The sequence below is a fragment of the Diaphorina citri genome, unplaced genomic scaffold (genome assembly GCF_000475195.1).
Source record: "Diaphorina citri unplaced genomic scaffold, Diaci psyllid genome assembly version 1.1 scaffold1075, whole genome shotgun sequence".
Lineage (NCBI taxonomy): Eukaryota > Metazoa > Arthropoda > Insecta > Hemiptera > Psyllidae > Diaphorina > Diaphorina citri.
This window is the reverse complement of record NW_007378504.1, coordinates 98254-112529: the sequence shown is the minus strand read 5'-3', so window position 1 is coordinate 112529 and position 14276 is coordinate 98254. Positions and strand designations below refer to the sequence as shown.

General features: G+C 37.4%; 1 protein-coding gene across 1 annotated transcript; it reads left to right on the top strand.

The window, feature by feature from the left end:
• The first annotated feature begins 2184 nt into the window (after window positions 1-2184).
• Window positions 2185-9642, top strand: LOC103514062. The gene is made up of 4 exons (XM_008478929.3): window positions 2185-2461; window positions 7442-7615; window positions 8342-8544; window positions 9437-9642. Exons 2-4 carry the CDS (start codon window positions 7465-7467, stop codon window positions 9566-9568), a joined length of 486 nt encoding a protein of 161 aa, XP_008477151.1. The 5' UTR covers window positions 2185-2461; window positions 7442-7464; the 3' UTR covers window positions 9569-9642.
• Window positions 9643-14276: the final 4634 nt, after the last annotated feature.

The following is a 14276-nucleotide window of genomic DNA, read 5'->3' as shown; positions in this document are numbered from 1 at the left end:
TAACAATGAGCCTCAGTTAGGATAAAAGCACGAGTTTTGCCGAATCACATCACTGAAGTTAAGCACAGTTGAGCTTGGTCTGTGTCTGGACAGGTGATTGTTTGGTACACATGTGCTACTCGCTATTTTGGGTTGCACTCAGCCTCGTGAGAATATAAGTAAGCTGGTTGAAATCTCAGCGAAAAAGCAAAAGGCATAGAACCCTGATACGACGTTGGTAGTTTAAAAAAACTGCTTCTCATCTCTAAAAGTGTGAAAAATGTTAAACGTAAACCCCAGAAGTCCCACTACAACAACAACAACAGCAACAAGAACAACAACAACAACAACAAACTATATTAAGTTATTCCAAAATACTCGCAAAGTCTTTCTGTTTACTCACTACCTCCCCACTACTCAGTACTGTCATACATACATATGTATTATCGAGTAATAAATTTGCATACTAATTATACATTGAATAATTTGATATAGCCACTGGTAGGGAATATAGGAAACTCAATTAAACTGTTCTCTCTCCATTATACCAGGACCTCCGTGGCCGAGTGAGTATCACTCATGGCTTGCACGCAGGAGGCCCAGCTTCGATTCCCGGCGGGGCCGAGGTGTTTTTCGGCTCTGTGCTTGGAGTTCGGGGTGCACTCAACCTCGTGAGGACAATTGAGTAGCTACTTTAATCAGGTAGCGACCAGTGGTGGCATTACCAGAGTAAAAAGAAAAATTATAGAAACGTCAGAAATAGTACAGGAGGCTCTTAGTAATGCTGTGATATCCACAAAAATTGTGAAGAAGCTATCAGCTTGACCACAAAGAAATCATGGTTTAGATTTTACAAACTGGAATAAAAAGGATTGGGACAGGATAGCCTGTGGAATAATAAACTGTGCGAATAAAATTAAATAGTTTGAATTTCAGGGAATGGGTGATCTTTGGATTCCGTAAACTTTTGATGTAGGTAAACCTTTTTTTTATATCGAGTTTTAGATAATGTAACTAGGGTAGAAAATGAGTTAGCGAATAGCTTCCTAGTTGCCCCAAGATAAAGATAACCCCGACCCAAACCTCTGACTTTGTCGCAAAATAAATAGAGTTCCCTAAAGGAAATTCAGCTAAAAATGGAAAAAGGAGTTATATGGTTCATAGCGGCCCACCGATAACCCTAGTATTTTAGCTATTTTTTCATTTCCCCCATTTTGATTAGTTTTTCAATTCCTATACTTTGTGATGTGGATGATGTTCGAAATCACGGTTTAGATTTTACAAACTGGAATAAAAAGGATTGGGACAGGATAGCCTGTGGAATAATAAACTGTGCGAATAAAATTAGAGAACCGATTTGAAATTTACCCTAAGAGTAGATTGCAGTTCAGGGAAATTTAAATAGTTTGAATTTCAGGGAATGGGTGATCTTTGGATTCCGTAAACTTTTGATGTAGGTTATAAACCTTCTTTTTATATCGAGTTTTAGATAATGTAACTAGGGTAGAAAATGAGTTAGCGAATAGCTTCCTATAGTTGCCCCAAGATAAAGATAACCCCGACCCAAACCTCTGACTTTGTCGCAAAATAAATAGAGATCCCTAAGGGAATTCAGCTAAAAATGGAAAAAGGAGCTATGGTACATAGCGGCGCACCGATAACCCTAGTATTTTAGCTATTTTTCCATTTCCCCCATTTTGATTAGTTTTTCAATTCCTATACTTTGTGATGTGGATGATGTTATTGGATTGCTCAGCATCTTTTCTAACTTTTGTTTCTTTTTCTCTTTCTCCCTCTCGTTTGTTTTGTTACCTCCGGGCCTGGTGACGGCAGATACGAGCACCCCTGAACCAGTTAGACTTACCATAGAAGAGGCCCATCTGGTTGATCCAGCCCTGGTTACGGTTTCACATCAGCCTGTGTTTTTCGCTGAGCCCGTACTCACACCTTTAGGTACTGATGCCCACTTTTCATATTTTTTTCATTTGTTTTGGAAAGGGTCTCCTGCACCGACCCTAAATGACTGGGCACGGATAGTTTCTACATCTGCCTTCAGAGCGCGGTTAGGAGGAAAAAAACTAAATCGCTCTGTCAGCCAATGAGAATAAAGATTTACAAAACGTAACCAATTCCTAGGAATTCAGCTAAAAATGGAAAAAGGAGCTATGGTACATAGCGGCGCACCGATAACCCTAGTATTTTAGCTATTTTTCCATTTCCCCCATTTTGATTAGTTTTTCAATTCCTATACTTTGTGATGTGGATGATGTTATTGGATTGCTCAGCATCTTTTCTAACTTTTGTTTCTTTTTCTCTTTCTCCCTCTCGTTTGTTTTGTTACCTCCGGGCCTGGTGACGGCAGATACGAGCACCCCTGAACCAGTTAGACTTACCATAGAAGAGGCCCATCTGGTTGATCCAGCCCTGGTTACGGTTTCACATCAGCCTGTGTTTTTCGCTGAGCCCGTACTCACACCTTTAGGTACTGATGCCCACTTTTCATATTTTTTCCCCACGTTTTTTTCATTTGTTTTGGAAAGGGTCTCCTGCACCGACCCTAAATGACTGGGCACGGATAGTTTCTACATCTGCCTTCAGAGCGCGGTTAGGAGGAAAAAAACCAAATCGCTCTGTCAGCCAATGAGAATAAAGATTTACAAAACGTAACCAATTCCTAACCTCGCTCTGTGGGCTCGTGGACTGTTGGACAGGGGTGTCAAACTCAAACTTAATGGGAAATGTCCTCTCCCTCGGATAGATAACGAAAAACAAATGGTTCAGCGCCGCAGGCGATATTTTCAAAAAGAAACGAGTTTGACACGCCTGCAATAATTCTGAACTAGGTGGAATGGTTTGGTCTGGTGTTGGGAGATGCTTTGTTTTTATTAGACAACGGTTGTAAGAACACATTAAACTTCTACTTTCCAAAGACCTCGAATATGTTAAAGCACTTTCTTTAGAAAGGGAGAAAAAGGTCCGCTCAGTTAAGTTTGACACGCCTGCAATAATTCTGAACTAGGTGGAATGGTTTGGTCTGGTGTTGGGAGATGCTTTGTTTTATTAGACAACGGTTGTAAGAACACATTAAACTCCTACTTTCCAAAGACCTCGAATATGTTAAAGCACTTTCTTTAGAAAGGGAGAAAAAGGTCCGCTCAGTTCTGTTATGATCAAACTTTGTGATTTCTTACAACCGTTTTCTGTTTTGGTGTGATATGGGCGGATCTAGATTGTTTTGATTAAAGGGAGGATAAAAAGTTGAACAGTATGTAATTGCCTACTTCTGTACCTTCACAAATTGGTAAGGTATCTAACGAAGAAGAAGAAAATGGTCTAAATCCGCCCATGTAGACTAAAAAAACCATAACTATTATAGGATTGCCATTTTACCACACTTGCGAATTTGCAATAAGCCATTAAAAAATGTGAATTATGGCAACCCTGTAATTAAAGCCACGTGTAGTTAAGCCAGGAAAAAAGAAGAAAAAATATTTGATTAAAAATATCCTTATCCTTTCTAACTTTTCCTGAATGACCCATCCTTTAGCCTGATCATTCATATATCCTCTAGTTTTCTGGCTATAACTCCCCAAGTATTACTAACCCTCAAGTTATTGTTTAGTAATAGTTATAATTTGTAATGATTGCATGATTATTTCATTCTGAGCATATTGTTTTAGCATGCGCACATCACCCTGTAATTAAAGCCACGTGTAGTTAAGCCAGGAAAAAAGAAGAAAAAATATTTGATTAAAAATATCCTTATCCTTTCTAACTTTTCCTGAATGACCCATCCTTTAGTCTGATCATTCATATATCCTCTAGTTTTCTGGCTATAACTCCCCAAGTATTACTAACTCTCAATTGTTTAGTAATAGTTATAATTTGTAATGATTGCATGATTATTTCATTCTGAGCATATTGTTTTAGCATGTGCACATCATCTTACAATGCATGGATAGGAACATATTGCATGGTCCTTATAAAGCATGACACCCTTTACCATTTACCTACCCGCCCAGGAAATAATGTAGGTTCTGCCCAGAATAAGTATTGTTTTCCCAGTAGGTTTTGTAAATCTGTAGTCTTAGGGAGGTTCTACAAAATGTCCAATTATTATTTGTCGAAGATGTTACTCCTAAACTTTTTACTTCACTAGAATTGCCTACTTCTGTACCTTCACAAATTGGTAAGGTATCTAACGAAGAAGAAGAAAATGGTCTAAATCCGCCCATGTAGACTAAAAAAACCATAACTATTATAGGATTGCCATTTTACCACACTTGCGAATTTGCAATAAGCCATTAAAAAATGTGAATCATGGCAACCCTGTAATTAAAGCCACGTGTAGTTAGGCCAGGAACAAAGAAGAAAAAATATTTGATTAAAAATATCCTTATCCTTTCTAACTTTTCCTGAATGACCCATCCTTTAGCCTGATCAGTGATCATTCATATATCCTCTAGTTTTCTGGCTATAACTCCCCAAGTATTACTAACCCTAAAGTTATTGTTTAGTTACTAACTCTCAAGTCATTGTTTAGTAATAGTTAATTTGAAACTCACTTCGTTCAGTCAGTCATGTGATGATCTGATGATGGTAGGAGGATTTGCCGTGAGCAGTTTTGGAAGACACGTTACAAATACATGTGACTATTGATTAGGTTGTATAGTTAGTAAAGTTACCTACTAGATATGTACGTACATATTGGTACATGAGTATAGTGAGTACTTGTACTTGTACTTACGTGGGACATAGGCACTTAGAATTTATCCACGTTGTACATATTACATATATGTAGGTAGGTAGGTAGGTAGGTACCTACTTAGAAGACAATCTATTGGTTCTTGTGTATACCTACTTATAGCTCTTGGCTCTTGAGTTCATTCACTCTTTCTCTCTCTCTGATCCCGGCATTATGAGTGTTGGAATATTTAGATAGGAGAAAGGATTGGAAAGGATCAAGCACTTAGTAATGCTGTGTTATCTGCAAAAGTTGTGAACGGGTTTACCAGTGTATTCTGATCCTGATGTGATACCCACAAATACGTACTTCACAATTGAGACTTTGTGGAGGTGGGACACTTTGTGGAAGAGGAAAAAAATGGAAAAGAAAGTAAAAATGGGAATTCCTTTTCTTGAAAACCCTTGAATCAACATTTTTCTAGTCTTTTCTCATTTTCTTACCTGTCTCTCTCCCCCTCTTCCTTTTCTCCTCTCTCACCTGCGTTTCTGCGCATTTTGACGTGAAATCTGACGTCACAACTCTTTGAACTTTTTCATTAGAACGGTAATTAAAAATTGAATTTTCGACGTTTCAAAGTTACTTTTTCGGAGTTTTGACCTCATATTTGGATTTTTCACAACTTTTTACGTAGGAATCGACCATTTATTAATAATTTTTACCCATTTGCAACTGCTCCATTGGATTTCTCTGCTTGTTTGCCTCTCTACTTCTCATCTCGCAATATGTTTTGGAATATTGAGGAAAGAACGTTCGTCTCCTTATTAATAATTTTCCATCAGCATTTTCCTCCCCATCAGAAGTTGACGTTAGTGAAGTAAAAAGCTAAAAAGTTTTGGGGAAATATTTCATTTCCCTGTCTGGCACATTTTTCCCTTATTTTTTTTTTCAATAGGTACAGGTACACCTACCTACCTACCTACCTATGTACTCTATAGGTTAGTTCTCAGATTAGGTACCTACCTGCCTACACAAGCTTGATACGTTTGGGTTAGGTGGAAGTTCATCTTTTCCGCATACCATCTCAATTATATTGAAATTACCTATGCCATCCATGATAGATAATTTCAAATCCATGGTCAGTACTACAGACAAGATTACTTAGGCTAAAATTGAAGAAAACAGAGACAATCTAATTGATTTCCAAGAATTCATTTCGTAGTCTTCTTCTGTCTTGATGGATTTCTACCATAGGGAAAACCCCCCAGTGAAGACCTATTATGTATGATTATGTACAAGTTCATAATAGGCAATTTACAATGAACGCGAATTTTCTGTTTTAAAAGTAGCTATTACCTATCAGCCTTCTACAAGCGTATACGATTAAGATTATTGAATTTGTTATTCCTACTGTGTGGATCAATCGATGATAGATTGGTTCCTAATTAAATAATTAAAAAAAAGGTTGAAAGACCAATACGAATAATAAGGCATATAAAAATGGGTTAATTTGAGAAAGACACCCTATATATAAGTGCAATAATTTATGGCACACCCTGTACACGTGTAATTATTTATTGATCCCCCCCCCTCTCCTTATTCAAGTGGAATTCATATGAATTTAATGTGAATTTATGAAAACTTGATTAGAGAACCTAATGGGAGAGCCGTGAACATTGGGAAATAATAACAAAACTAATTATTATTATAGTGCTGCATTTCACTATTGGAAATTTCAAGTGCATTCTGTTCAGTAATAATAATTATTGGACTATTAAACTGATGATCAGTTAGGTATTGCGCAATGACGCCTGTATTAGGCCGCGGTAATACTAATGGGGTTTTGCTCTAGTACAGCATTCCAGCCTGGGTCTTTTATAATATGCATTACTTCCATTGAAAAAAAATAGTAGGTAAATAAATGGCAAAAGTATCGGTAGGTAATGGCGAAAGGTTTTTTCCCAACTCGGTAAAAGTGGTAGAAGAAAACCAATGAAATTTGTAGAAAGGAGGAGGGGAACGGGATTATATTCTCATGTTGTTCACATTTGAGAATGCTTGGAGACTGTTTGGGCCTTAACTCATAGATTAACAAACATTTGTAGACCCCAGCCTAGACATTCTAACTCAACACTTTAGACGGAAAAAGCCCACTCAGAGGCTTAAAGCAAACGGCCCTAAAGGATGTGCTAAGCTTCTACGAACTCAACACCTGCCTAAGGCCAGCCAATAATTACTGGACTATTAAACTGATTATCAGTTAGGTATTGCGCAATGGGCAGCCCTAATGCTAATGGGGTTTTGCTCTAGTACAGCATTCCAGCCTGGGCCTTGTATAATATGCATCACTCCCATTGAAAAGAAATAGTAGGTAAACAAATCGGTATCGGTAAATAATTTAGAAAGGTTTTTTCCCCAACTCGGTAAAAGTGGTAAATTTATAGATTTGAGAGGAAAAAACGGGATTATAATCTCATGAAGTAGTTGTTAACCTTTGAGAATGCTAGGAAACTGTTCGGGCCCTAACTCATGGATTAACAAACATTTACAGAAATGTAAATTGGAAGTTGGAAGTTTAATGCAAAATGAAGGCCGCTGTTTCTTTTAGAATTTAGACTACTACAAAAAGTGAAAAACTTCTACGAATCTACAAACTGAACACTTATAGGTCCCAGCCTAAACATTAAAAAACACTTACACATGAGATTCTATACCCCAGTTACCCCAGAAATGAAGTCAAGATCCCTGTTTCACTAAGCGCCGCATTCTGTTTCACAGAGAGGCTACGGAGGAAGGACGATATGATCAAGCAAGCACTGGCAGAGAAGCAGCAACTAGTGGCGGACATCCTGCAAGTTCCTAGAGAGGAGTTTGATACTATTGCAGATCTAGCCGGGGAACCTGCACATAACAAGGAGGCAGCTGAACTAGTCCTCGCCGCCGTCAGCCAAGGTGAGTTATATTATCTGGAAGCCAAGGTGAGTTATATTATCTGGAAGCTAAGGTGAGTTATATTATCTTTATATTATCAGGAAGCCAAGGTGAGATATATTATCGGGAAGCCAAGGTGAGTTATATTATCTGGAAGCCAAGGTGAGTTATATTATCGGGAAGCCAAGGTGAGTTATATTATCGGGAAGCCAAGGTGAGTTATATTATCTGGAAGCCAAGGTGAGTTATATTATCTGGAAGCCAAGGTGAGTTATATTATCTGGAAGCCAAGGTGAGTTATATTATCTGGAAGCCAAGGTGAGTTATATTATCTGGAAGCCAAGGTGAGTTATATTATCGGGAAGCCAAGGTGAGTTATATTATCTGGAAGCCAAGGTGAGTTATATTATGGGGAAGCTCTACCTTCCAAGCTAACTAAACTCGTGCTACATAGGTGGCTGGAAATCTTTAGTTACTTGGATAAATGATGCATAGATGGTTGGAAATCTTTGGTTACTTGGATAAAGACATTATTATTAAAGTAATTTTTATAATATTCAAGAATTTTCAGATGACGTCAAATTTAAACTAACCATTCCCATGTGTCTTATTTCTCCTCAGCCAATCAGCTGTCGTTGGTTACTTGGATAAAGACATTATTATTAAAGTAATTTTTATAATATTCAAGAATTTTCAGATGACGTCAAATTTAAACTAACCATTTCCATGTGTCTTATTTCTCCTCAGCCAATCAGCTGTCAGCAATGGTAAATGAATCCCTGCGAATATCAGAAGATGAGTCTTCTACTAGTACAACTGGCAACCCTGCACCTCCCTCTACGCCTAGTAGCGGCAACACTCTATCACCTGGCAACAAAATGCCCGGCGTACCTTCAGTCAAACTACAAGTCATAGCAAACTCCCTCAATACACATCTCACTCAGCTATTGGTAAGTAAAACTTGTCCTTCTGTACTCTTTGATTATGAAGATCAAAATGGAATCGGCAAATAATATTTCCAAAATATTCTTGTTGAACATGTTTGCAAAATTTCATCAAAATCCGACTAATCCTTCGGGAGTTACATAAGTAAAACTTGTCCTTCTGTACTCTTTGATTATGAAGATCAAAATTGAATCGGCAAATAATATTTCCAAAATATTCTTTAAGTGTTGAACATGTTTGCAAAATTTCATCAAAATCCGACTAATCCTTCGGGAGTTACGACCGAACAAATAATTTCTTAAAAAGGCTCCTTCCTGCAGGTTTTGCAAATCTTAATCGGGCTCAATATCTCGGAAGAAATTATCCTATATGTGTTGCAATTTTAGTGAAAAGCGCGGAACGAACAGACAGGCCCACAGACAAACTGTTGAGTTGAAACTTCGAACTTTTGTAGAAAGTAGAAATTCTTGCAAAATTTCATCAAAATCCGACTAATCCTTCGGGAGTTACGACCGAACAAATAATTTCTTAAAAAGGCTCCTTCCTGCAGGTTTTCCAAATCTTAATCGGGCTCAATAGCTCGGAAGAAATTATCCTATATGTGTTGCAAGTTTAATGAAAAGCGGCAAGCACTTTTCATTAAAATCAAACAAACCGTTACCGCAGAAAAAATAGACAGGCTTACAGACAAACTGTTGAGTTGAAACTTCGAACTTTTGTAGAAAGTAGAAATTTGGACGCTCATGAACGTCAGGTAAAATCAAAAATTGTGTCCATACATACCTATATGATGTGTAGTAGAAATTTGGACGCTCATGAACGTCAGGTAAAATCAAAAATTGTGTCCATACATACCTATATGATGTGTATTTATTTTATTTTATGTTTTCTTTCCAGAATTTAATGTCCGAGAGAGATGAGGAGAGAGAAAGACTGCGTAAGGAACTACAAAGATCTCGAGACCAGCTGCATGCCATGCATGAAGCCTCTCAGAAATCTTCATCACGACATCGCAGTGGTGAGTATTAGTGTAAACCCGCCCTATTATCTAGACTCTAGTGTATACCCGGCTTGTTCTTAGAATACCACCGTGTATAGCCGGCTTATTCAAGTAGTTAGAGCTGTATTTTTCTTCTCAACCCGATATTGCGTCAAGGCATTTTGAGTTTGCACGACCATAGCCCAGTTTCAGCCTTTTGAAACTAAAAAGGGGCCATATTTCTTTAAAAATTGGACTGTTTTATTATTATCTGAAAAGTAAAAAAGCCTTAACTCACTTTTGCGTTGAGAGTTTTCACTAATGAAGAGGTCAATGAAAGAAGAGCCGTTTTGTGTACAGATCAGACAGGCGGACCTGATCAAGTGTACCTGTCAGGTCTACCTGATAGTGAGTGGCTGGCCTAAATATTAAGACATGGATGGCCTTGTGGCTGGCCTAAACACTTGAATATAAGATTGTATACCCCAGAAATAAAGCCATGTTTTTCACAGTACTCGTACCTATATCCCTCAAACCACACCTGTTTCACTCTCAAGTGATCCCTGTTTCACTAAGCGCCGCGTTCTGTTTTACTACTGTCTCTCTATCTCTCCCGTGATCCCTGTTTCACTAAGCGCCGCATTCTGTTTCACAGAGAGGCTACGGAGGAAGGACGATATGATCAAGCAAGCACTGGCAGAGAAGCAGCAACTAGTGGCGGACATCCTGCAAGTTCCTAGAGAGGAGTTTGATACTATTGCCGATCTAGCCGGGGAACCTGCAAATAACAAGGAGGCAGCTGAACTAGTACTCGCCGCCGTCAGCCAAGGTGAGTTATATTATCTGGAACCCAAGGTGAGTTATATTATCTGGAAGCCAAGGTGAGTTATATTATTAGTATTATTATTTCCAACAGGTTGGATAGAGGGAATTCTTAAGCGCTGGGGTTTCAGTTTGGAAGAAAAGATGTCAGATACGGGGTATGAACCTGGGGACAGGACGGAAGTGGGAGACTGGAAACTGTGTACTGGGTATGCTATGACACAGAATGTTATTATATCGGACGTGCTATTACACAGAATTCATTGTATCCGTCATGCTAAAGTATGGCCTCATACATTAATGTAAGAGAATCACTAAAAGGTGCGATTTGTGAGAACGATCCATAAATCTAGACTATAAGAGACCGAGGCGAGGACGGGATAGAAAAAAGCCAGCCTTCCCGAGAACGAACCTTATCTGTTTAAGATAAAGTTTACATCGGACAGAAATGACACCCGCGACCTAGAGCTTGGAAGCTAGAAGCTCTACCTTCCAAGCTAACTAAACTCGTGCTACATAGGTGGCTGGAAATCTTTGGTTACTTGGATAAATGTTGCATAGGTGGTTGGAAATCTTTGGTTACTTGGATAAAGACATATTAAAGTAATTTTTATAATATTCAAGAATTTTCAGATGACGTCAAATTTAAACTAACTATTCCCCATGGTTGTCTCTTGTTTACTTTTTGACTATTGTGTGTGTTGTTGAAGATCCTTCTCGCATGAATATAAATCGGTGTTTACTACTTGCGTACTAAATTTTCAGGTAGACAGGTACTACTTGCGTACTAAAGATGTACTACTTGCGTACTGGAAAAACCAGGTAGACTGGGAAAAAATACCTCTCAAAATTTGGTCCCACAGAAAAGCGTACGAAAGATGTACTACTTGCGTACTGGAAAAACCAGGTAGACTGGGAAAAAATACCTCTCAAAATTTGGTCCCACAGATTGTTTTATTATTATCTGAAAAGTTAAAATGCCTTAACTCACATTTGCGTTGAGAGTTTTCACTAATGAAGAGGTCAATGAAAGAAGAGCCATTTTGTGTACTGTCTTCCAATGCCGATTCTTTCATAGACCTCTTCAAGTTAGAACTTTGAGCTTAAACAGACCAACCCTGGTTACGGTTTCACATCAGCCTGTGTTTTTCGCTGAGCCCGTACTCACACCTTTAGGTACTGATGCCCACTTTTCATATTTTTTCCCCACGTTTTTTTCATTTGTTTTGGAAAGGGTCTCCTGCACCGACCCTAATGGTATCTAGACTCTAGTGTATACCCGGCTTGTTCTTAGAATACCACCGTGTATAGCCGGCTTATTCAAGTAGTTAGAGCTGTATTTTTCTCCTCAATCCGAAATTGCGTCAAGGCATTTTGAGTTAGCACGACCATAGCCCAGTTTCAGCCTTTTGAAACTAAAAAGGGGCCATATTTCTTTAAAAATTAGATTGTTTTATTATTATCTGAAAAGTTAAAATGCCTTAACTCACATTTGCGTTGAGAGTTTTCACTAATGAAGAGGTCAATGAAAGAAGAGCCATTTTGTGTACTGTCTTCCAATGCCGATTCTTTCATAGACCTCCTCAAGTTAGAACTTTGAGCTTAAACAGACCACATTAAATTTATGAGTTTTTGAGACAGGGTGTTCCGTAAGTCATAATTCAAATTTCAATCAAATAAAATAGCTTATTGAAATCACAAATTAAGGGCAGAGAGCTCTGGACTTGATTTCGAGAAAATATTTATCAATTAATTTTGGTGTGATTTCCTGATTAATGCATTTATTTGGGGTAAATTTTATATTTTATGTCCCTATATTTTAAGTTGATCTACGACTCACGTAGTACCCTGTCAGGGTGTTCCGTAAGTCATAATTCAAATTTCAATCAAATAAAATAGCTTATTGAAATCACAAATTAAGGGCAGAGAGCTCTGGACTTAATTTCGAGAAAATTTTGGTATTTATCAATTAATTTTGGTGTGATTTCCTGATTAATGCATTTATTTGGGGTAAATTTTATGTCCCTATATTTTAAGTTGCTCTATGACTCACGTAGTACCCTGTATTTTTATCTTCTACAGTTTTACCCCCTCAAACTTTCATTGTGTACAAAGTTTTCATTTCTTCTTTCCTATGATAACTGATAACACTTTTAAGTTTTCCTACCTGGGGTTGATTTATGCTTTGGAATTTGATTTATTCGATTGACTTTTTAATTTTTTCTCTCTAAAATAACGTTTGATTTGATTTATTTGGAGACAAATAACAAACAAAATTTTGCACTGAATTCTAAAAGGGGGTTTTTTGTGCTAGAGGAAAAAAGTCTTTTTTCAGTGAATTTCTTTTCCTCCATTAAGACCAAAGTCCTTCATTCGATTGACTTTTTAATTTTTTCTCTCTAAAATAACGTTTGATTTGATTTATTTGGAGACAAATAACAAACAAAATTTAGCACTGAATTCTAATAGGGGTTTTTTGTGCTAGAGGAAAAAAGTTTTATTTTTTAGTGAATTTCTTTTCCTCTATTAAGACCAAAGTCCTTTTCTCTTATCTAGTCATCTCTTTCATCCTTCCCTTCTTCAATGTTCTTTTCTTCTTATCTGTTTATCCCTTCGTCGCATGGATATCCTAGGGCTAAAATATAAAGCAGGATTAGTAGGTTTACGAATCTTGGGACTGCCACTAACACTAATCCTATACCTAACAAGTTAAACTCTGTAAGAAATGTAAATAAAATCACGAAAATTTCTCGACTCTCAACAATTTTCTTAAATTTTAACTCTGTAGAATCTTTAGGGAGAATGGCTTAGTGGTCAAGTTCCTTGTTCCTTGACATTTGACAACAACAACTCTCGTTTTGGTTACATAATTGTTAGTAATTTAGTTGTCACAGCAGTGTAAAGAAATCTCCATTATTTATTTTTCCATATCGGTTGCATTCCCCCCAATTGCAGTGCAGTCCGTTTACAGTAGAACCAAACTTCTCTTTTACTATCTCACCCTTGTAAATCTAGCATTATTACTGCTTCTATCAACACAGCTACATAATTATTTATAGAGACCCGTTTCAAGCTTTCAATCTTCACTGCTCTAACCAACCTTTATTTCTACACCTATTCACATTCCTTTCTCTATCGTCTAAACACAAACTGGTACTTAACTATAAGTACGTTTTGTTAGGTTAAAACATTTTACTTCTTATTCGTGATTTATTTAAGATTTCCTTTTCTCCATTTCTTATACGGAAGCGTTAGGTAGTGAGAAATAGCTTAGTGATTTGTCCTCTCACTTATCACTTAGTCCTGACACATTTAGAGCTGACATTGCCATCGGGTTACCAGTACATTAAAAATTTCATACCGTTCAGTCCTGACACATTTAGAGCTGACTTTGCCATCGGGTTACCAGTACATTAAAAATTTCATGCCGTTTGACATATTTCCCTCTGTAACTGTTATTTCCTCTGTAACTACCTCTAGATAAACTGAACACTCCTACGGGAACTATCCCTTTGCAATAGGAAAATATTAGGAAGCTTTATTTAATCTGATGATCACGCTGGTCCTTGATCAAACTAAATTGGAAATATAGTGATTTGTCCTTTCACTTATCACTTAGTCCTGACACATTTAGAGCTGACTTTGCCATCGGGTTACCAGTACATTAAAAATTTCATGCCGTTTGACATATTTCCCTCTGTAACTGTTATTTCCTCTGTAACTACCTCTAGATAAACTGAACACTCCTACGGGAACTATCCCTTTGCAATAGGAAAATATTAGGAAGCTTTATTTAATCTGATGATCACGCTGGTCCTTGATCAAACTAAATTGGAAATAAATATTAATAAAAATAAAATCGGTACACAAGCATTATTTCCCTCATAGTATAATACAATAACTATTACGTGTGGGCCATACTTCATTAGAGCGAAG

What these genes read in the sequence shown, in the direction of transcription:
- LOC103514062 (XM_008478929.3), top strand. Translation starts at nt 7,465, where the DNA reads ATGATCAAGCAAGCACTGGCAGAGAAGCAGCAACTAGTGGCGGACATC. An exon ending in CCTCGCCGCCGTCAGCCAAG is followed by an intron (nt 7,616 to 8,341) that starts GTGAGTTATATT and finishes ATTTCTCCTCAG; the next exon opens with CCAATCAGCTGTCAGCAATG. An exon ending in CACATCTCACTCAGCTATTG is followed by an intron (nt 8,545 to 9,436) that starts GTAAGTAAAACT and finishes TTTTCTTTCCAG; the next exon opens with AATTTAATGTCCGAGAGAGA.